The sequence below is a fragment of the Macrobrachium nipponense genome, chromosome 9, assembly GCF_015104395.2.
Source record: "Macrobrachium nipponense isolate FS-2020 chromosome 9, ASM1510439v2, whole genome shotgun sequence".
NCBI classification, from domain to species: Eukaryota; Metazoa; Arthropoda; class Malacostraca; order Decapoda; family Palaemonidae; genus Macrobrachium; species Macrobrachium nipponense.
Window position 1 is genome coordinate 60,465,404 of NC_061110.1, and position 24,303 is coordinate 60,489,706.

Genomic DNA, 24,303 nt, shown 5'->3' on the forward strand with positions numbered 1-24,303 from the left:
GAATGCCAAAGATATCATTAGTAATGATATACTTGTATTGAAAACACCAGAAATAGCTGATTTGCTATGAAGTATATCTTAGTTTTACCAGACCACTGAGCTGATTAACAGCTCTCCTAGGGCTGGCCCGAAGGATTAGATATTTTTACGTGGCTAGGAACCAATTGGTTACCTAGCAACGGGACCTACAGCTTATTGTGGGATCCGAACCACACTATATCGAGAAATGAACTTCTATCACCAGAAATAAATTTCTCTGATTCCGCGTTGACCGAGCCGGGAATCGTGATTTGCTATGAACAACCAATCTAATAACAACAGCCTTTTTGCTTGCATTTCAACCTTCTTATGATAGTAAAAAATTACCATAGTTATGTTACAAATGACGTTAAGGAGAGTAGGACTGATATATTTTTACGTTACTATATTATTACTTGCAATGGAGAAGAGATTGGCAAGGGCATAGGCAGTCCCCAGGTTACGACGGGGGTTCCATTCTTGAGACGCATTGTAAGCCGAAAATCATCGTAAGCCGGAACATTGTCAAAAATCCTGAGAACACTTTACTTTTAATCTTTCGGTGCATTCAAAACTATGTAAACTGCATTCTTATTGCATTTTTCATCAAAAAAACCCTTCAGATATTGATTATTTTGCATGTTTGTCATATTTCTTCTGCCAGATCAGCGTTGTAGGCAACGTAACCTTGGAAATAATTTCTGATGAACATAATTGAAAAGCGCCTTAACCTCGGAACGTCGTAAGCCGAACCCTTCGTAACCCGGGGACTGCCTATACTGCTAAATTTAATCTGTAAGTTTTAGCTGAAGTTGAGGAAAGAATGTTGATCCGCTAACAACTATTATCATGCATCGGCAACATGGATGAAATCTCACAAGCTTCGGTAACTAACTAGTTGTCGACTTATGACCTATGCAAGTTATGACTGATCGACTTTACAACCACCCACAACTAGAACGACTGGGAAGCGACGAGCAAGAAAGTGGTGTCCAGCTGAACGTACAACAGTTTTTTTTCCCAGCTCCCGCCTCTCCACAAACGCAGCTCACTAGACGAGCTACTACTGACTATTATCAAGACCACCGAGATAGAAGGCCTGTTTGATGTTTTGTGACGTAAGCAAGGGTAGTCCGAGCTGCTAGCAGTGACTACGCTGCCAGGCAAAAGAAATGTAAACTAACCCTCGCCAAAATTATCATTTTTGTTCTGCCAGTTATTAATTTATACTTATTTTCTCGTCTACACTAATTAATACACCAAATAATACTTACTCGAAACACAAATCATAAGATTAACCCTTAAACGCCGACTGGACGTATTTTACGTTGACATTTTTTGTCTCGGGTGCCGACTGGACGTATTTTACTTCGACATACAAAAGTTTTTTTTAAAATTCGCGGAAAAATACTTTTAGGCCTACCATCCGAAAACTCTTGAATCACGCACCTTGGGGGATGCTGGGAGTTCACGGATCAAGGTGTTGTTTTGTTTACAATCGTTACGCAGGCGCGCAAGCGCGAATTTCTTTCTTGCCGCACTAAAAAGTACCTGTGACACATCTCGGAAATTATTTCATCACTTTGACATCATTTTTGTACCATTTTAAATTAGCCGTTACATGGAGTATTATATATGGAAATGTGCGCATTTTTATGTAAAATACAACAAACAAATACTCATGATTGTAGCTTTTATCAGTTTTGAGATATTTTCATATAAATAACGATAAGTGCCAAAATTTCAACCTTCGGTCAACTTTGACTCTACCGAAATGGTCGAAAAACGCAACTGTAAGCTAAAACTCTTATATTTTAGTAATATTCAATCATATACCTTCATTTTGCAACTAATTGGAAGTCTCTAGCACAATATTTCGATTTATGGTGAATTTATGAAAAAAATAACATTTTCTTTATGTCCGAGCGGTAACTCTTCAGAAAAAATTATACGTGCGATTGCGGTAATGTTTGCACCATTTTAAATTAGCCGTTACATAAAGTTTTATATATGAAAATGTGCGCAATTTCATGTAGAATACAACAATAAATATTTGAAGGTTGTAGCTTTTCTCATTTTCGAAATATTTGCATATAAATCACGATAAATAGAAAAAAAAACACTACGTTCGGTCAACTTTGAACTCTACCGAAATGGTCAAAAAACGCAATTGTAAGCTAAAACTCTTACAGTCTAGTAATATTCAGTCATTTATCTTCATCTTGAAACAAATTCGAAGTCTCTAGCACAATATTTAGATTTATGGTGAATTTATGAAAAAAAACTTTCCTTCCCTCCGCGCGCGGATTCTCCGCCACAAATCTCCGAAATGCGTACGTCCCATTCTCGGAATATTTGCTCCGTTTCATATTAGGCATTTCATAGAGTTTTATATATGAAAATGTGCGCAATTTCACGTAGAATAAAACGAAAAATATTTGAAGGTTGTAGCTTTTCTAATTTCCGAAATAATTGCATATAAAAAATATATATAAAAAAACTCGACATTCGGTCAACTTTAACTCGTCAGATATGGTCGAAAACTGCAATTGTAAGCTAATACCCTTACAGTATAGTAATATTCAATCATTTGTCTTCATTTTGAAAGAAATTGGAAGTCTCTAGGACAATATTTAGATTTATGAATGAATGTGTTTACGTCCTGGTGTTACGAATTCATGCATTATTTTGTGATAATATTTTCTCTGTGTTGCTTTTATCGTTTTACAATGTGTTATATACCAAAATGATCGCAATTTAGTGTACATTACAACGAAAAAAATAGTAACTTGTTACCTTTAACCGTTTTGCGCACAGCGCTATTTGAATACAATTATATATGAAATTTCGTTTTTGCGCTATCATATATCGCATTATTTATATATGATAATGATAATTTTTTTCATTTCTGATGGTTGCATACTAAACTTCAGCCAATGACAAAAAAAGGAGCCAAAAATGAACTCTTAATCTTGAAAACTAAGCTCGCTGTGATTTTTTGAAAAAAATAGTTTTTCCGCTTCCGCGCTCACTCTGAAACACCTCTGGCACACGGGAGACAATTTTTATTTTACCGCTTCGCCGTTTAATGGTTAATATAAAATGCTGAACCAAAACAATTTGTTTAGTTACAATACATTCTGCCAAAGAATAAACAGCAGTGCATATAGGTTTACATCTCAAAAAAACATGGCTCTTTCTACTATATGTGAATGAAATCATTCTCTCTTACATACAGTCATTATTTGGTATTTAAATTTTCTAACTTTCTCTTTGGCTACAATAGTTATTTTCTTGAACAACAATTACTCAATGAAACGTTAGTAGAAACCCATATTGTTAATTTCTCTGTTTTTCTGTACTATAACCTTCATAATTGATAAGCTGCCCAATTTATTTACCTTTTGACATTTAAAAGTTTAAATTCATGATTGTTGACCAAATGTATAATTTTGACATTTGCATCCTGAATAAAAAGGGAGTGATTTTTGCCAATAGTTAGTAAAGCTTGAACGATATATTCATTGGATATTTGTAAAACTAAATGAACATTTTTTTTCTCAAAGGTGTTGGGAGATAATGCTTTTAATGATATAGTTTATATGAATGTTCATTGAGTAAACATCTATATCATGAAGTTTTTCAAAGGGCTGAATGGTGCATAATGAATTTCGTTTTCCAAATTATTGACATCAAACTGAGGTAACTTCATTGTTTTATTTATAACTTTCTGGTCAAGCCAATTATTCCTGATATATTTTAACAATTTTACTGAAACACACGAAAAAGGGCATTTGTTGCTCTGAAATGGGCGAGGATACACTTTAGACAGCTGTGGAATGCTGGGAAAATAGGACATTGCTTTCCCAATGATAGCATTATGATGTTACAATGCAAAACACTGTAAAAATGATTTTTTCTAAGCCTATAATTACCTTCCTCAGTGTGCAGTGCAGAACATCAGCTTTTATGCTTTAATTGAGAATTTGTGCAACTTAACTTTACCTGTTCAACATAAAGTAAAATGCACCTGTTGCAGCTTCACTATAGCCAAAGGCTGAACCAACAATATTTTTGCCTTTATAATGAAAATGTGGTATTAAGTACGGAGTTTCATCCACCAAAAGTATCACTATTTTGTCATTGGGTAGTAATGATTTACATTTACGTACTCTTAATGTACATAAGAAAATTTTAGTCCTTTTGTTATGATGCTGGGCAGACCTGTTTGAAAAAACACTCTCCTGATGGTACAGTAACTTTGTGGGGAACAACTATAGGTATAACAAAAACACAATATTACCTGCTCTGATGAATAATCAAATTTATTAAGTTATAACTGGAGCTAAAATTATTGCCAAAAATGAAATAACTAGTTTTATAACATAATGCAATATATTGCAGTGTTGGAAATACATTTAGCAGTATCAGCTCTCTGGAGTTATTGAATATCTGCTTAATGATATTTGTATCATGAACCTCTGTGGGAATCTTGAGCTCTCGTAAGTGACGTACTTCAATGACATGAAAAATGCATGTACTGTACAGTTAGGCCTAACTGTAGGTAGGGCATTGTGGCATAAGTATGGCTTTTCATTCATTTCTTCTGAAGTTTTACCTGTGGAAGAAGAAAGATGGTCTTTTAATATTTTTACATGTATATATGAGCACTGAAACCTAGTAATGCAATGAGGTTAGGTTAGGATAGTGAAATTTCTAATATAGGCTCCTGTTTTAACCTGTAATCCTTAGAATACTATGTTAGTCTACTTTTATTCACCCTAACCCATCTAGGCCCAAAAGGTTTGTTCCATACCTTTAACTATTGTCAATGGAAACTTGCCTATTTCCCCACCACTAGCTAGGCTACACTGGGAGTTCTTTAACTTAGGCTAGCCTATACCTATTCGACTTTGTTAAGCATTGGTTGACCTGAATTCCTACTAAAATTCAAAGTAGACTAAACCAGTCTTTCTTTATATTGTACCTGACCTTGTTGCTCACAACTCTTACCTAGAATGCAGACTGTATTTATATTGCAGTCGAAAGTCATCCAGAGAGAAAAGTCAAATAGGTAGTACCTGTTGCAGTGAACTTATTGCCGAGTTTATCTGCTTACCACAGTAAGTTCGTCCAAAAAAGAACACTAGATGTCCCCATGGCTTGCTACCTCATGATGCCATATAAGTTTTATGTTCCAGTTCATAAATAAAACAATGGAACCACGAAAATACCTCGTATTCAAGTGATGTAAGGGAAGGAGAGTCAGAAGTGAGTCGCCAGTGGTCACTCGCGTCGGAGAATCGGACTGCTAGGGTCGACGTCATCACATCATGACGTCACGTCGAACAGGCCTTTTATCTCAGTGGTCTTGCTATTATCGTGCATTGGCAACAAGGATATAACTCCAGTAAACTTATGCCATCAAACACAACCATAGGTAAAATTGAGAGAAAATAATTTAAATAAAAACTTCAGGTCTTGAAAAGACACATTTTACTGTTGTTTTCATGCTGATAAAAGATAAGTAACCTAATGGTAAAGTTCATACTATGATAAAATGAAGTGAAAATAGCAAACGGAATCACGTAATATATTTACACAGTAATCATGTCCAGAACGCGATCTGTTAAGGAAAAAAATACTTTAGTTCACGAGACGTATTAAATTCATAATTCGAATTAAAAACAAGTCTTATAATGACAAATTACCTTGTCTCATATAAGTAAAGTATCTAGATATTTTACGCTAACTAGAAGCAAGGCAATTCGCTCCGAATTGATTCAAGTACAGCGAAATAAACTCTTATTTGCCATCAGCTGATTTCCAAACCAAAACATTGACCGCTTTGTTAGCATTTTATGATACAGTAATAAGAGAATACATACAATACCATTGGATACGGTAATGTATAACTTTTTAAAAGATTCACGGAAAAGATGCATATTCATTGTGTTTTTATTTCATTAATGTACGTAGCCGTCAGCAGCATGACATCACTCAATTAGGTATGCTGATGTCAGTCCAAATCTGATTCCTGTTTTGTGTCCAAATTTTTTTCTACTGATATATCATAGAATGCATTGAACATCCAATATTGGCTTATATTAGTAAATTACTAAATTATATCGCATATGTAGTATACTGTAGGCTAGGCTACTCTATGCGTATATATACAATATATGTACCATGATAACATCATCATCATTTATGTGAGGCTAACTTGTTAAATGTTACTCAGTTTCTCTTTGTACTGAATTATCATAAGCCATTGTGCATTGACCCAGGGAATTAGCTGAAATTAATATTTACTATGCCATATATGTTTAAAGTATGCTGTGTAGTGTAGGGTAGGCTTACCCTATATGTAAAGATGGTTCTGATTACCCTAGTGTAGGCTAGGCTAGTATAATATTCTTATAGTAAATTAACATGGGCCGATTTGCGTCCAAATCGATTCATGACCAGTTGGTCATAACCAATTGCGGTCATAAGTCTGCAACTACCTAGTACCATCAAACTCTACTGTAAACAAAATTTGAAAGAAACATGTTTAAATCAAAACTATTTGGCATAAAAGAACACATTTTACTGTTTTCAGTCTAATAAAAGATAAATACCTATATATGTGTATATATATATATATATATATATATATATATATATATATAGATATATATATATATATATATATATATATATATATATATAATATATATATATATAATATATATATATAATAATATAACTGTATATATATTATATTTTTCTTAGCCACAAGCACAAGAAAAGCTCTTCAAAAAATGCATATACATGAAAATTTTAGTAGTTTTATCACAAAAAGTGGATTTAGTTATAAAATTGTTATTATATATATTATATATATATATATATATATATATATATATATATATATATATATATATATATATATATATATATTATATATATATATATATAACACATACAACACAATATATATATATATATATATATTATATATCATATATATATATATATATATATATATATATATATATATATATATATACACACATACACACACACATACCTATCTATATATATATATATATATATATATATATATATATATATATATATAATATATATATATATATATATATATATGCTTCAAAAATCACAGTGGATGCACGTGCTTTCATTAAATAATCGAATACCACAGGAAAATGATAGGCAGAAATCCAAGCACTTTTGTCTTTGCGAAGGGCTTCATTTCGTAGGCTCTTCACATGAGTCTGTAGCACGTCCAAGACCTCTTCTAACGGGCTTATCTGTATCAGGAGTAACATCCAGGGTATGTTCCAAGATCCTCTGTGTCTCGAGAGTGAGACATTCTTTGTTGAATGAGTTGCTTCTCTCTAGGAAGCTTGGATAAATCAACCATGACCGAGTAATCAACCCATCGACATCTCCATTCACAAAAGACTTGAAAACTTGCATCTGCTCGAAGGGGCGGGTGATGGCTTTTTGAGGTTGGGGCCACTGAAGAGCTTGTAGATGGTGTAGTAGGCCCTGATGAAGTAGGTGACATATTATCTGAAGAAGCATTAGGAACCAGCCTTTGTAGCAATCCTGTGAAACGTGCATTTTCCTCCTGTCGATGGCTGTCTTCCTCCTTATGTTGTAGTTCATCTTCCTGGCATCCTCTTGTAACCGAGTTTGCTCCAAATACTTAAGTAAAGAAAATCAGCTCCTGTAGCTGATTGGGGATGAGTATAGTGTAAGGAGAAAGGCGGTGGCGCCATATATCCATTTTGTACTCCTCCACTTGGAGTAAATTGTCCTCCCACCTGGATTAAATTTTTCTCCACCATGAATAAATTGTCCTCCCCTTGTGCTTGTTGGGTATTTGTAGATTCCTCTTGAAATAGCAAATGATCCATGGTGTGTTATAACATGAAAATGTTCCAATAATTCCTTCTTTAAAATGAAAGTTTTTACAATATCAAAGCATATCTATTCTGGCAGTGCAGTGTGTGTGTGGGGGGGGGGTAGTGGTATGGTTACCAGGGAAGGGGGAGGTACCGGACAGTAACTGTTGGTGACTGGCAAGTCGTCAGACTCAGTCATTTGTCATGCATTTCAAACTCAGTTACCCGGAAAATTTGGAAGTTGTCGGATGTCAATGTGCCGGGCTTATCCTGCATAGCCCTATTCTCCTTATTTTGTATAAAATACGGCATACAACACTGGGAAACCACTTACAAACACTTTAGGGCAACACTGAGAGCGCACACACTACACTTTAAAAAGCATTGCACATTGAAGTTATCACTGTACATCAATCTGTCATCATCTTGCATTAATTGTCAACACTTGATAGCTCATACATCACTGCGCCGTGTTGGGGCCTCCTTATCAAGCCATAATTGGGTTTATTACTTCCTGTGACTGTTTCTCTTGAAGGGAGGAAGGAAACTGTATAAGCTATTAGGTTCATTGAGTTAATAAATATAAGTGGATGATGAGACAACCATCACGAGAGAACACTGGACGATACTCTGATATGCAATGGCTAGAGGTGGGAAAAATACAATGTTACCATGTCCTCGGGTCATTGCCATATTCATAACGAAACATTTAAATGTAAATTAAGGTACATGGGAAGTGTATTTATTATACATTAGACATCAATAATATTCATAATGAAAACAAGCATCATAGTAAAATAATAGTGAATATAGTCTCACATTTCATTTATCTACACGAGTAATAATGTGGTCATAGGTAGGTCGGTCAGGAATATGACGAAGACCTTGTGTAAGATAAAGCAAGTGATACATAAGCTTGTTACTGTGATTATCTGCCAAACCCTGCCACTAAACATGGTTTCAGCAGCAAAGCTAAGAGCTTTCAAACTTTGTTGTTATATTTTTGTGAACAACTTTTAGACAGTTTTGGCATAATTTAAGTGAAGGTGTTTTGAATACTGATTGTGGAAGTTTTTCATGAAAGTTCACCTGCCTGATATGTATTGTTATAAATATGGTAACCTTTTTCAAAATTGATATTAGATTAAAATTTATGCCAATTCGTCTACAGGGAGTGAGAGGCTGTTAACTTATGTTCATTACACTCTTGAGTGCTCTAGAATGTTGTGTGATCACAATTGCATGCTGTCAGCTGTTTATGTAAAACATACACTAGCTTCCTTCTTTTGTAGTTTTGTGTTGTACATTCTTATTTTTGATACATTAAAAGGTAAGAGAATTACAAATTCACCACTCAAAATTCCTAGCCTAAACATATACTTTACTGTAGCGCTCTAGGAGACTTGAGTATCAGTAAACCTGATTATTGCTTTTTTGTTTTTAAGACTTAATTTATCTATTTTGCTAGTTATGTATTTGTAAGTAAAATTCTTGTGAAATGATATATTACGAACAGTTTTAAAGCTCTAGTAGAGGAGATACCGTAGTGTTTAATATCAAGTATTTAGTGTGAATCTCTTAACACTGAGCACTTCAGAGTTAAAGCTAAGTTTATTTTACCATAATGTAGTTAAATACGTATCAGTAGTTTTAGACTTGGTGTTAATAGTTGAGGATTGAATAATTATTTGTAATTTACCTTAAAACAGAATCATACTAGCCTAGTTGTTTATTTCTCTATGTTACAAGAGATATTTTATATTTTTCTTTACTTAAGATAGTGATTTTCTCTGCATTTCATAGTTAGGAAAATGTTAGAAATTGATAGTATTGATGTGATTCTGATGTGTCTAGAAAATTCAGTGTTTATGAAAAATATGCTTATTTATCTTTGCTTTGATATTTTATGAGCAAGACAACTTTATAGAAAAAAAATACTGGCACTATATTTGTCCAAGGATCATCTGATTAGGAGATAGAGTGGAACATCCCTTTTATATACCAGTTGTTGATGAATTTTCCGTTTCTTCACTGACTTGTTTACAATTATCATAAAATTTATACTAGTGTGTAGGTTTTAGTTAACTGGTTATTAATAATTTAATCTGGAATACACTTGTAACAATACGTATAACAAATGGGATATATCGTTAAAAAGCTGTAAAGCACAAATAATTAAAAAACTGTACGTTTTGCATAACGCAAACAAATTCCTCTACATGAGGGTAAACCGTCAATTCTATTTTGGAAAAGTTATTGAGGAAGTTGGTAGGCTCATATTTAATGTCTGTATGCAGTAGATGAAAAGGCTCTTAGGAGAGAAGTTTTGTTAATGGAAAGAAGTTTGTAGATATATCAGCCACAGCTACATATTTCAGAAATTCATTTACCTGGGATTTTTGTGTTGTATTAATGTATATTTTTGATACTTCATTAAATGTTTACCATTACTAAGATTTATCAAGAAAACAGAATGAAAGCAGAAGAATGTAATCTTTCGTTAATATAATATAACATTGGTAGCTGTTAAATGTCCGACTTCATGACAGTTTTTTGGCAACATATTTTTTTCATGATTAGTTAAAAATTGGATAAAATTGCGTGAGATTCGAGAAAGAGTCCATATTTGTGTTTTATGCTCTAGGAAGCTAACTTTGTGGGAGTTGAAAGATTTTTTCCATCTCAGTGGTCAGGTTAAATTTTTGGTGATAGTATTAGGCAAAATGAAGATGTCTTGAATATGTGGTATGGTAGGGAAAAGAACGAAATAATGATATATATTTTTTCAAATGTTTATTACCTCTCTAATTTCCCTTGGAAAATAAAGTTCTTTATATTCAGACTAAAAAATGTATTAAACTAGTAAAATTGATGAATTATAGATAAAAGATAGTAGTTTTATGATTCCTTAACATCACACATTTACATCCTACATGGTTATTGCAAGTTATCATAGGAACCCCACAATCATTAAAGGCATGACTAGCACAACTTTCAGTAAATACATTGCATTCACATTGAAAAAATGTTAAGGGGTCATTTAAACCTGAAATAGTTCTTATTCATTAAACTTGAAGAATCTGTATTGTACTCATTTATTACCAGTAAACTTTTCTTATTTACAGGGGATGTTTGAACCATACCTCAAGAGTTTCTTTGTCAGGTCGTGTGACCCAACTCATATCAAGGCTCTAAAGTTAGAGGTAAGGAGCAGCAGACTAGTTAGCATCTAAGGTCTTTACAAATCTGTTCATTTAATTGGGGCCAAGAAGGGGGCAAGGGAGGAATGTTGTTCCTTTTACACTGTCCTTGTAAGGTTACTCAAGATGATACATTTTGCATATTTCTGTTAAGATTTATGGACTGAGTTTATACATACATTGACAGAATGCAGGGGTGTTCACACACAACCGTGTGGACTTCTTAACCACTGCGGCATCCGCACGGATCGAGTTTTTCCTTGTCTGCGTGGTTCGAGATACATGTGTTTACTAGTGTCTGTTCATATGGACCTGCGTGGATTTGCCTGCGCCACATTTCAAAATGGTGATCACTTAGTTGCTTTAAAACTGACATTTTCTGTGAATTTCTAAGTTTAAACTTTTCATATTATATCAGTTTATTCTGCAGTTCAACTGTACCATCATGAATGAAACATACTGCAAATTGATCTCTTGCTGAGGTAGCGACAAGACAGGTATATCAGTGGTGTTGAGCATATATTTGTACCTATAGGCATCAAGTGCCCTTACAAAATTTTGCAAAATGCTACATGCTTGTATTTTATTCTAAACTAAAAAAAAACGTGTTAACATTGATAGATCTTTGGCATAGTATATGCATTTGCTGATAAGAGAAAGTTGCCAATAACCGAAACTCATGATTTATAGTGCATATGGCACCAAGTTCTGCTTAACCCTCTTACGCCGATTGGACGTATTAAGCGTCGAGTCAAAATGTCTCCCGTATGCCGATTGGACGTATTATACGTCGACTCAAAAAAGTTGTTTTAAAAATTCGCAGAAAAATACTTATAGGCCTACCAGCCGAAAACTTTTGAATCACGCGCCTTGGGGGATGCTGGGAGTTCACGGATCAAGGCGTTGTTTTGTTTACAACCGTTACGCAGGCGCGCAAGTGCGAATTTCTTTCTTATCGCACTAAAAAGTATCAGTGACACATCTCAAAAATTATTTCGTCACTTTGACATAATTTTTGCACCGTTTTAAAATCCGTTACATGGAGTATTATATATGAAAATGTGCGCAATTTCATGTAAAATACAACAACAAAAAAAAATACTCATGATTACAGCTTTTATCAATTTTGAAATATTTTTATATAAATAACAATGTGCCAAGATTTCAACGTTCGGTCAACTTTGACTCTACCGAAATGGTCGAAAAACGCAATTGTAAGCTAAAACTCTTATATTCTAGTAATATTCAATCATTTGCCTTCATTTTGCAACAAATTGGACGTCTCTAGCACAATATTTTGATTTATGGTGAATTTATGAAAAAACCTTTTCCTTACGTCCGCGCGGTAACTCTTCCGATAAATTTTTTCGTGCGATTGTCCTAATGTTTGCACCATTTTAAATTTGCCGTTACATAAAGTTTTATATATGGAAATGTGCGCAATTTCATGCACAATACAACTAAAAACAACCCATGGTTGTAACTTTTATCAGTTTTGAAATATTTCCATATAAATAACGATAAGTGCCAAAATTTCAACCTTCGGTCAACTTTGACTCTACCGAAATGGTCGAAAAATGTAATTGTAAGCTAAAACTGTTATATTCTAGTAATATTCAATCATTTACCTTCATTTTGCAACAAATTGGAAGTCTCTAGCACAATATTTCGATTTATGGTGAATTTATGAAAAAAACAAAACATTTTCCTTACGTCCGCGCGGTAACTCTTCCGAAAAAAATCAGAATTTTTTTCGTGCGATTGTCGAAATGTTTGCACCATTTAAAATTAGCTGTTACATAAAGTTTTATATATGAAAATGTGCGCAATTTCATGTAGAATACAACGAAAAATGATTGAAGGTTGTAGCTTTTCTCTTTTTCGAAATATTTGCATATAAATCATGATAAATAGAAAAAAAACCACGTACGGTCAACTTTGACTCAACCAAAATAGTCGAAAAACGCAATTGTAAGCTAAAACTCTTATAATCTAGTAATATACAGTCATTTATCTTCATTTTAAAACAAATTTGAGATGTCTAGCACAATATTTAGATTTATGGTGAATTTAAAAAAAAAAAACTTTCATTCCCTCCGTGCGCCGATTCGCGGCCGCAAATCTCCGAAATGCGTACGTCGCATTCTCCTAATATTTGCTCCTTTTCATATTAGGCGTTTTATAGAGTTTCATATATGAAAATGTGTGCAAATTCATGAAAAATACAAACAAAAATATTTGAAGGGTGTAGCTTTTCTCATTTTTGCAATATTTGCATATAAAAAAATATATAAAAATTTTGACATTCGGTCAAGTTTAACTCGTCCGAAATGGTCGAAAACTGCAATTCTAAGCTAAAACTCTTATGGTATCGTAATATTCAATCATTTGTCTTCATTTTAAAACAAATTGGAAGTCTCTAGAACAATATTTAGATTTATGGTGAATTTTTGAAAAAAACATTTTTTTATGTCCGCGCGCAACGAATTCATGCATCATTTTGTGATAATATTTTTTCTGTGTTGCTTTGATTGTTTTACAATGTGTTATATATCAAAGTTATCGCCAATTAGTGTACAATACAACGAAAAGGAAAGTAACTCGTTAGCTTTTACCGTTTTTTGCACAGCTCGACTTGAATACAATTATGTATGAATTTTTTTTTTGTCGCTACCATATATCGCATTATTTATATATGATAATGATATTATTTTTCATTTCTGATGGTTGAATACTAAACTTCAGGCAATGACAAAATAAGGAGCCAAAAATGAACTCTTAATCTTGAAAACTAAGCACGCTGTGATTTTTTGAAAAAATTATTTTTTCCGCTTCCGCGCTCACTCCAAACCCGCCTTGGCATACGGGAGATGTTTTGGTTTTTAGGGCTTAGGTGTAAGAGGGTTAATAGGACCGATAACCGGTTAGTGGTCCCCCTGTTACTCTATTATCGGCACCTTATGGCCCATTATGTTGCCATAAATCACCAATTTTATGGCGCTAGACAAGCACAGGAAAAGCGGATTACCATTAAGTTTGCCAATGATTATAGTATATACATATATATGTATATATATATATATAAGTATAAAACCTCACATCAGAAAAAAGATATCATCATGAGTTTAACACATCGTCGTCATAACCAAAGAGATACTCATGATGATATCTTCTTTCTGATTTGAGGTTTCTAGTAGAAAACACAGAGTACAAAAAATAGTTCTATTCTCTGAGATTACATGATGAAGATCAGAGGAAATTTGTACAAGTCTGCCAATGATGATGGCTAATTCAAATCTACATGATGAAGCTTAGGTAAAGATGTACAGGTCTTTTAATGATGATGGCTTGATCGCTTCTGCCAATGATGATGGCTAATTTAACTCTGACTACCATCTTGGTTACAAATCATAAAGGAAGCAGACAGTAGCTCGAACATATGAACATACATACAGATGACATTGTTACAAATCACATAGGCCGTTTGAAATATAGGTCGCAGTAGTTGTCTCAAGCAGGAAGCTTGGACTAATGTTTTCAAAACAAATGAAGGACCACAGGTGACGGCACGTCATCTTAGCCTACTTTATTGTATTCGTCATCTCGGCATACTTTATTGTCTCTGGTCTGATCACATTCCTGCAAGCAATCTGGTTGATCTCTTGGGTCACTGGTTTTAATTAATTATAGTTTTAGTTTTTTATATATATGGAATAACATTCCATTTTTTTATTATGTAACACTTACATAAAAGCTTGGTCGGCTACAAAACCAACCACCGAATATTACTCAAGCTTGACTTGTATTTGACTTATAGGAGTGTGATATATATAGATATATAGAAAATACTTATAAGTAAAAAAAAATTCATGTACACAAATACAGATTCAAGTAATAAGATATAAGACATATGCATATGATGATATTCATAAATAATAGTGATCACGTGATATATACTGATACAGTTTTTCACTTAAACTTATTAAGATACATATGCTACAGAAAATACTAATGTACTCTGATAATTGCATAGGATAAAGATTAACATGATAAAAATCATATTTCTGGGCTCAGCTCGTGTCGGCCTATGAAAGGATCCTTAATATCATTCTTTCTAGGCAAAATTAATCTAAAATTACCAGAGAAAAACAAAATTAAGAAAATGTCAGTAAAACTGACTCGCTCACTCTTTAAAAGAAGTGTCGGTATGAGAATAGGGGCGAGTGAGAACACTACCACGAGACATTCACCAATTAGACCTTCCAATCAGAATCCCCACAAGAGAGAGCTGATACCAACGGGCGATGCGGCCGTTACTACTACTACTAGGGGACGCCACGGACAGCAGCGCCCCTAGCGGTCATCCTTAATTATTAGCGCCAAGCGTCATACGCATTTTCTTGCTTGTGTACTATTTTCTGGATTTACCTCATCATCCGTTATGGAACGTGCTGCCATCGCAACGGCTAAGTTAAGTGCCTCATAAGTAGTGTTTTACCGTATTTTAGTCTTCCAGGAACCAGTATTTTCCTTCTAATAGGTCATATACGGTTTCCCGGTCGACTCGTGGCGGCGCCATGCTACCTCGTTAAGAATTCCCGGTCTTCCATACTGGGACTTCTTATACTTATGGGCTTACTATATCACGTTCATCGTTTTTTACATCGCCTTTTTAGCTAGGTTAGCCCTTTTACCAATTCTCTTAGTTTGGTATTTAGGGCTATTCTGTGTTCTAGCCCAGCATCCCGGCTCTTGCTCTTCATCGGCTATCGCTGGCTCCGAGTAGGCTTCTGTTCCTCGGAACAGTTTGCCCCCTCCTGGGCTTCTTCTTCTTCTACTAAAAGTGTCTTTTCCATCTTTACGATGTAATTTTAGTTCTATTTCTATTTAGGGTGTTAGGCTAGCCTAGGTGCATGTCCCATGTATTGGTACAGTCTGGTTCACGTGGCCCTTTCACGGTTGTGTTGCTATCGCGGCTTAGGCCACTTGCGGTCACGTGTTCCTTCGCACCTTACCCTTCCCCTTCCCTCCCTCCCAGGTATAGGGAGGGGTCTGGGGGATCCCTTGGTTGCCATGACAACCTCAGTTGCCTTCCTCCCTCCCTCTCTGAGGAGGCCAGGGGTTCTCCCCAGCTGGGGTATAGGGCGACCACTCATCGGGTACCGGGGTCACCGAGCAGGGTAGTTGTTGGGACGGGGAGGAGTAGGCCACCCCCCCCCCTCTCTCTCTCTCCCGCCGTGTTACGCCGAGAACCCTCCCCCCCCCCCCTCCCCAGTTGCTCAGCCACCTTTCCCCCTCTGTAACGAACGGAGCCTTCCGCCGCAGCCGGGGCACCTTTGGTTATAGATTACTGGCTCCGCCAGCGGGCGGGGTGGTCACTACTAGTGGTCTATTGCTTGCCTACTATATCCTTACCTTTCTCCCCCGCTACCGGAAGGGAGCTTGCTTCTTACCCGGGCACTCTTCTAGTAGACGGGAGGGGAAAGGTTTGATAATTATTGTTATTTTTAAGGATATACCCTAGTTTTACGATGATTTCTATAATTATATTTATTTTATATGTATACCATCTCCGCCGTTGTCCGTCGTGGTTTCATTTCACCACCACACCTGGTTGGATTCTATCTCTTGTCTCCGGCGTAGCCTTGGACAAACCAACCATATTACTACCACACGTATTATGGCGGGGCTCTGGTTTAATCTAACTTTCTCGCTCCGGCACCAGCGGAGCAACTGTTAGGCTGTAAGTGTTCTCCTGATACTTATGTATCTTTCCACTTACAGGCTACCAACTGTCAGGTCCTTGGGTGCAACGCGACGTTGTACGACCCCTGCGCCCGCCCACGATGAGTGCAGGTCTCACGCTCCGTGTGCCACGCCTTACAACGACATGATCGTCTGGCACCCGGAAGCCTGCGCCATCTGTTACGACCTGGCAGTCAGCTGGTGGAGGGGGTAAGTCGATTATAGACTTTTTTATCGTATTACTAACAACACTTAGTCATAAGCTTGTTAACCCCGCTCCGCCATTAGAAGCTCATTTCACCTTCTCTTTCAGGCTGCCGGTGTGAGGGAAGTCGCCCTAGCAACCCTGAAAGCGTGGGTGGGCGGCTTCGGGAAGAACGCCGCCAAAGGCCAGCCTTACATATTGGACAAGAAGCTGGCCGTTCAGATCTTCCCCGGTGGCAAGTCAACAGGGTTATGTTGACCCCATATCCGCAGCCCCTCTCATAGCCTCCATCCAGCAGGAGATGCAGCAGTCTTTCGGGGTCGTGGCCACGCAAGAGTCGGTCCCGGACGTCGCAACCTTGGACCTTAATATTGAGCCTATGGCGGTAGGTGCTGAGGATTTGTTGGTTGAGGTAGGTGTGTCGGGTGCCCAAGGTCTTTCCTTGGCGCTCCTGGATCTTCTCCTGTCCCTTCTTCTACTGCTTCTTTCCAAGGCTTTTTGGGATCTGAGATCCCTACCCGCTCTCACCGCTCTCTCTGTACCCCAAAGGTGAAGGGACAGAGAGAACCGAAGACCTGGTTAAGACGACTTCTAAAAAGTCGTCGTCGTCTTCTTCAGCTAAGAAGTCTTCGACTTCCTATGCTGACGCGGTGAAGGCTAAGCCGAGCTCTTCATATTCAAAGAGCTCTAGAAGCAAGTCTTCTAAGGAGAAGGCTCGCGCTCCCTCCGAGCCAATGCCTTCTCCGGCCTCCACCGCATCCACTCCGGCAACGCCGGTTGGAGTAGCGGGACCTAGCACCTTTGATCCCACTGCTTTCTCAGCAGTGGTGATGCAACAGGTAGGTGAGTTGGTTGGCTCACAAGTCTCCGCCCTAGGAACAAAGTTCGAGCAGAGGTCGCACAAACTGTCGAGCACTCTGTCTCAGTCGGGCCAGTCCATCCAAGATCTCTCTAACAGAGTTAGAGAGAATGAGGACCGAGTAGCTGGGCTTTCTCAGGCTCCTCTTCCAGTCTCCCCAGTAGCAAGTGCTGGTATTCTCCATTCTTTCCCCCACCTTTATGAGTCACTACAGCCTTTCTGCCATGGGGAAGAACCCATGGGGCGAGTTGGCCGCTTTACGCTCCGTTCAAAGATGGTATGATCTCTGTCCCGGAGTGTGGAACTCGAAGGATTGAGGACTTCGAGTTTTTATCCTCCGGGATTGACGCAGCCTTTCATTGGTTATGCTAGGCTGACGTAGCGGCTCTCAACTAGGGAGGACAAGATCTACCAGAGAAACGTTCTCTATAGTAGAGATCACGCTCAACGCGAATGGGTTCACTGCCTTGAGGACTGGGAGTGTACCAACACCAAGCTCCAGGCTTTTCAAGAGTCCTTTTATTTTCTATTTTTGCGACGGAGGAGGAGGCTTCTCTTCCGTCCGCTACAAAAATAGATAGAAACGACTCTTCAGGCAGTCCTCAAGGATGAGCCCATGCCACAGCTGAGGGAAGCAGAGTCTACTTCTCCGCTCTTCCCAGCTTTCGGAGAATTGTGGGAGACTTGCCAGCCACTTTCACGCTTGGTAAGCTCAAAACCGACTGTGCTATGGACCAGTTCGGCGAAAAGCTCCCAAGGCTGCCTGATTCCTTGATTCAGGCAGAGTTCGACGCTCGAACTAGGTTTGGCAGGTCCCTCAATTCTCTGATTATCACAGAGATGGCTGCTCTCTCGTATGGCACGGAACCCCCCTTTGTTTAAGATTCTGGCCAAGTCCCAGCTTCAGACGGTTCAGACGGATGCTTTCGACTTCTTCCAAGCTAGGAGGAATTGCCGAAAGCACGTTCTGCAGGAGTGCACTATTAGGCACGAACCTAATAGACTCCTGGCTTCCAGCATGTGGGGAGCGGATCTCTTCCCAGAGTCCGCTGTAAACATGAGGGTCACCACGAGGCTGCTAGGCTCAACCAGAGCCACTTAGAGCTAGGTGGTATCTCATCTAAGAGGAAGCAAGAATCCGCCCCCACTGCTGGGTAAGAAACCAAAGAAGTCTGGTAAAAGGTTCCAGCCTTACCAGAAACACCAGCAACAGCAGCAATTCGTTCAGGCCGTTCCCGGTTACCCAACAGGACAACCTTCTACATCCAAGCAGATCCCAGCCCATCCTCCTGCTGTCTCCTCAGTCACAACCCTCGACCTCCTACGCACTCTCGCCGGCCTTCAACCCTATGTATGAAGGTCAGGCTTACCCTCCCTTTAATAGGCAATCGAGAGGTAGGGCGAGAGGCCACTTTCGCCAGCGTGGCACAGGAAGGGCGGCAAGGAGTAAGCAGTTCAGAGGAGGGCGTGGTGGTCAACCCGCCCATCAACAATGAGGCTCCCCAGGTAGGAGGGAGGCTGTTCCTCTTCCGTCACAGGTGGGGGTTCAGCAATTGGGCACAGAGCATAGTGTCCAAGGGATTGGGTTGGAGTTGGATCAAAGATCCCCCTCCAATCAAATCATTCCGCCAAGTACCATCAAAGGAATTGACAGATTATGCGGAGGAACTCCTTCAGAAAGGAGCTATTGCGAGAGTCAAGCATCTAAAATTTCAAGGTCGCTTATTCAGCGTGCCAAAGAAAGGCTCAACAAAAAGAAGGGTAATCTTAGACTTGTCAAGGCTAAACTCTTTCATTCGTTGCGACAAGTTCAAAATGCTTACCCTCCTCGCAAGTAAGGACCTTACTTCCTCGTGGAGCCGTCACATGCTCCATCGATCTTACAGACGCATACTATCATATCCCTATAGCCAGACACTTCCGCCCATTCCTAGGATTCAGGCTAGGAAATCAGACATTCTCATTCAAAGTGATGCCCTTCGGTCTGAATGTAGCCCCAGGGTTTTATTCACGAAAATAGCAGAAGTAGTTGTGCAGCAATTGAGAGCTCAGGGAATAATGATAGCAGCATACCTCGACGATTGGTTGATCTGGGCACCAACAGTCGAGGAATGCCTCAAACGCCACCAAAAAGGTAGTTCAATTTCTGGAACATCTGGGGTTCCAGATAAACAAAACGAAATCCAGACTTACTCCGGAGTCTCGTTTTCAGTGGCTAGGAATCCAATGGGATTTGTCTTCCCACAATCTGTCAATTCCAGTGGCCAAACGGAAAGAGATAGCAAAGTCTGTCAGACATTTTCTTCAAATGCAAAGCAAAACATCAAGGAGAAGCCAGGAAAGAATCCTAGGTTCCCTTCAGTTTGCTTCAGTGACAGATATCCTCCTGAAAGCAAGGCTAAAAGATATAAATCGAGTTTGGCGATCGAGAGCAAACGCCAAATCTCGAGACAAGTTGTCAGTAATTCCACAGATCCTTCGCAATCAACTCCGTCCATGGACAAAAGTAAAGAACTTGGCCAAGCGGGTACCCCTTCAATATCCCCTTCCAGTGTTAACCATTCACACGGATGCCTCCCTGTCCGGGTGGGGGGGATATTCTCAGTTCAAACAGGTTCAGGGGACTTGGTCAGTTCAATTCCGCCAGCTCCACATAAACGTTCTGGAAGCGAATGGCAGTATTTTCTTACCCTGAAGAGACTTCTTCCCCCGAAAAAGTCTCATCTAAGACTAGTTTTGGACAGTGCAGTGGTAGTTCATTGCATCAACAGAGGAGGGTCAATCCAAGCATGTGAACCATGTCATGATAGCCATCTTTGCCCTAGCAACAAACACAAATGGCATCTGTCCGCCACTCACCTGGCGGGGGTAAGAAATGTGATAGCAGACGCCTTGTCCCGGTCAGTCCCTCTGGAATCAGAATGGTCCCTAGACGACGGGTCATTCCGGTGGATATGCGGAGAGTCCAGGTCTCCAAGTAGATCTCTTCGCCTCACAAGCGAACCACAAGCTCCCTTGCTATGTGGCCCCCAACCTGGACCCTCTGGCTTATGCCACGGACGCCCTGTCGTTAGGTTGGGATCAGTGGAGAAAAATTTATGCTTTTCCTCCAGTGAATCTTCTCTTGAAAGTCTTGAGCAAGCTGAGGACTTTCAAGGGAATAGTAGCCCTGATTGCTCCAGACTGGCCCAAGAGCAACTGGTATCCTCTGCTTCTGGAATGGGTCTCCGACCTCAACTGATTCCCAATCCCAAAGCTGTCACAATCAGTACAAATGAGGACTGTGTTCGCTTCCTCAGGAATTCTTCAGACCCTAACTTTATGGACTTCATGAAGTTTGCGGCTAATAAAGATGCTAACATTGATCCACAAAACATCCTCTTCCTAGAATCAGATAAGAGAGAGTCAACTATTAGACAATATGACTCAGCTGTTAAAAAAATTAGCATCCTTCCTGAAAGAATCAAACACTACAACCATGACAGTTAATTTAGCTATATCCTTTTTCAGATCCTTGTTTGAAAAGGTTTAGCAGCTAGCACTATTACTACTCATAAATCGGCTTTGAAGAAGATCTTTCAGTTAGGTTTCCAGATAGATCTGACTGAATCTTATTTTACGTCTATACCCAAAGCCGGTGTGCTAGACTTAGACCTTCTCAAAGGCCTACTGCAGTCTCATGGTTCTTAAATGATGTCCTCAAACTAGCATCAGATACTGACAACTCGTCTTGTACATTCACAATGCTTCTTAGAAAGACATTATTCTTACTAAGCCTAGCTTCAGGAGCTAGAATTTCAGAACTGTCGGCTCTATCCAGAGATGCGGGTCATGTGGAATTCCTCCCCTCAGGAGAAGTTCTGCTTGCTCCGGATCGTAGTTTTTTGGCTAAAAATGAGGATCCTCTTGCAAGGTGGGCCCCTTGGAAAGTCATCCCACTTCCGCAAGACCCTTCTCTCTGCCCAGTATCAACTTTAAGAGCCTTTCTATCTCGTACATCCTCAAGATCCTCAGGTTCTCTCTTCATGAGAGAAAAAGGTGGTACTTTATCAGTAAAAGGTATTAGGCAACAAATCCTTTACTTCATTAAACAAGCCAATCCTGATTCATTTCCAAAAGCACATGACATCAGGGGAGTAGCCACCTCAATTAATTACTTTCAACATATGAACTTTGAGGATCTTAAAATGTATACTGGATGGAAATCTCCGACAGTCTTTAAACGTCATTATCTAAAGTCCTTGGAATCTTTAAAATTTTCTGCAGTAGCAGCGGGAAACATTGTTTCCCCTGATACTGTATAGTAGTCGTAGTATAGATCCAGGTCTCCTCTCTACCTACCTCATCCAACATGCCTCACCCTATCGCCATGCTACTCGGATATTCTAGCCTTAGCCGCTGAGATCATATTAGTGGATTGTCCCTTATTTTTTGCTAGGGACATCCACACTATGTACTGATATGTACTTCAGTGTACCTACCCTTATTTTTATGCTAGGGTAGGACAGCAATGTGTTTGTATATTTTGTAAATAGTTATCTAAGTAAATCTATTTTGTTAAATTACACTGCATTTTTGTACTTTACTATGTTTACTGTAATTTTAAGTACTTTACATTACTAACTTTCTTTTATGTCATTGTTTAAAATAAGTTAGCCTTAAGTACTTAGTTTATATACTGTAATATCTGATTTACTTTTATTATATTCCTCATTTTACACTGTTTTTCATTTGTCCTTTTTTCCCATCTTGTCTGTTTCTCTGGTACTCTTTCATAGGCCGACACGAGCTGAGCCCAGAAAAGGATTTTGACGAAGGAAAAAATCTATTTCTGGTGATTGGCTCGTGTCGCCCTATGAAACCCACCCTGTATTGATTGCCCCCCCCTGCAGGACAAGATGTTCATAGATTAAGGATGACCGCTAGGGGCGCTGCTGTCCGTGGCGTCCCCTAGTAGTAGTAGTAACGGCCGCATCGCCCGTTGGTATCAGCTCTCTCTTGTGGGGATTCTGATTGGAAGGTCTAATTGGTGAATGTCTCGTGGTAGTGTTCTCACTCGCCCCTATTCTCATACCGACACTTCTTTTAAAGAGTGAGCGAGTCAGTTTTACTGACATTTTCTTAATTTTGTTTTTCTCTGGTAATTTTAGATTAATTTTGCCTAGAAAGAATGATATTAAGGATCCTTTCATAGGGCGACACGAGCCAATCACCCAGAAATAGATTTTTCCTTCGTCAAAATCCCTTTTTAACTGATAAGAATTCATATATGAAGTGATAAAAATTATTAACCCTCTTATGCCGAAGCCCTAAAAATCAAAACCTCTCCCCTATGCCGGGGCCGGTTTGGAGTGAGCGCGGAAGCGGAAAAAATAATTTTTTCAAAAAATCACAGCGTGCTTAGTTTTGAAGATTAAGAGTTCATTTTTGGCTCCTTTTTTTGTCATTGCTTGAAGTTTAGCATGCAATCATCAGAAATGAAAAATAATATCATTATCATATGTAAATAATGCGATATATGGTAGCGACAAAAAAAATTCATACATAATTGTATTCAAATCATGCTGTGCAAAACACGGTCGAAGCTAACGAGTTACTTTTTTTTTCGTTGTATTGTACACTAAATTGCAATCATTTTGATATATAATACATTGTAAAACAATAAAAGCAACACCGGAAAAATATTATCACAAAATGATGTACGAATTCGTAACACGCGGACGTAAAAAAATGGGTTTTTTTTAAATTCACCGTAAATCTAAATATTGTTCTAGAGACTTCCAATTTGTTTCAAAATGAAGACAAATGATTGAATATTACGATACTGTAAGAGTTTTAGATTAGAATTGTAGATTTCGACCATTTCGGACAAGTTAAAGTTGACCGAATGTAGAAATTTGTATATATATTTTTTTTATATGCACATATTTCGGAGCTAGGAAAAGCTAAAACCTTCACTCATTTGTTATTGTATTTTTCATGAATTTGCGCACATTTTGATATATGAAACACTATAAAAAGGCTAATATGAAAAGGACCAAATATTAGGATAATGCGATGTACGCATTTCGGAGACTTGCGCCCGTGAATCGGCGCACGGAGGGAAGTTAAATATATTTTTCAAAAATTCTCCATAAATCACAATATTGTTCTAGAGACTTCATATTTGTTTCAAAATGAAGATAAATGACTGAATATTACTAGGCGGTAAGAGTCTTAGCTTACAATTGCGTTTTTCAACTATTTCGGTAGAGTCGAATTTGACCGAATGTAGTTTTTTTTCTATTTATCGTGATTTATATGCAAATATTTCGGAAAAAGAGAAAAACTACAACCTTCAATCATTTTTAGTTGTATTCTACA

General features: G+C 38.1%; 1 protein-coding gene across 3 annotated transcripts in view; it reads left to right on the forward strand.

Annotated features, from left to right (window-relative positions):
* LOC135218244 (AP-3 complex subunit beta-2-like) overlaps nt 1-24,303 on the forward strand; it is a 694,745-nt gene that overhangs the window by 518,173 nt on the left and 152,269 nt on the right. For all 3 annotated transcript variants that reach the window (XM_064254405.1, XM_064254407.1, XM_064254406.1), the window contains one exon: nt 11,057-11,134. In XM_064254405.1, coding sequence (XP_064110475.1) covers nt 11,057-11,134 — 78 coding nt within the window. The remainder of the gene's footprint in view (nt 1-11,056; nt 11,135-24,303) is intronic.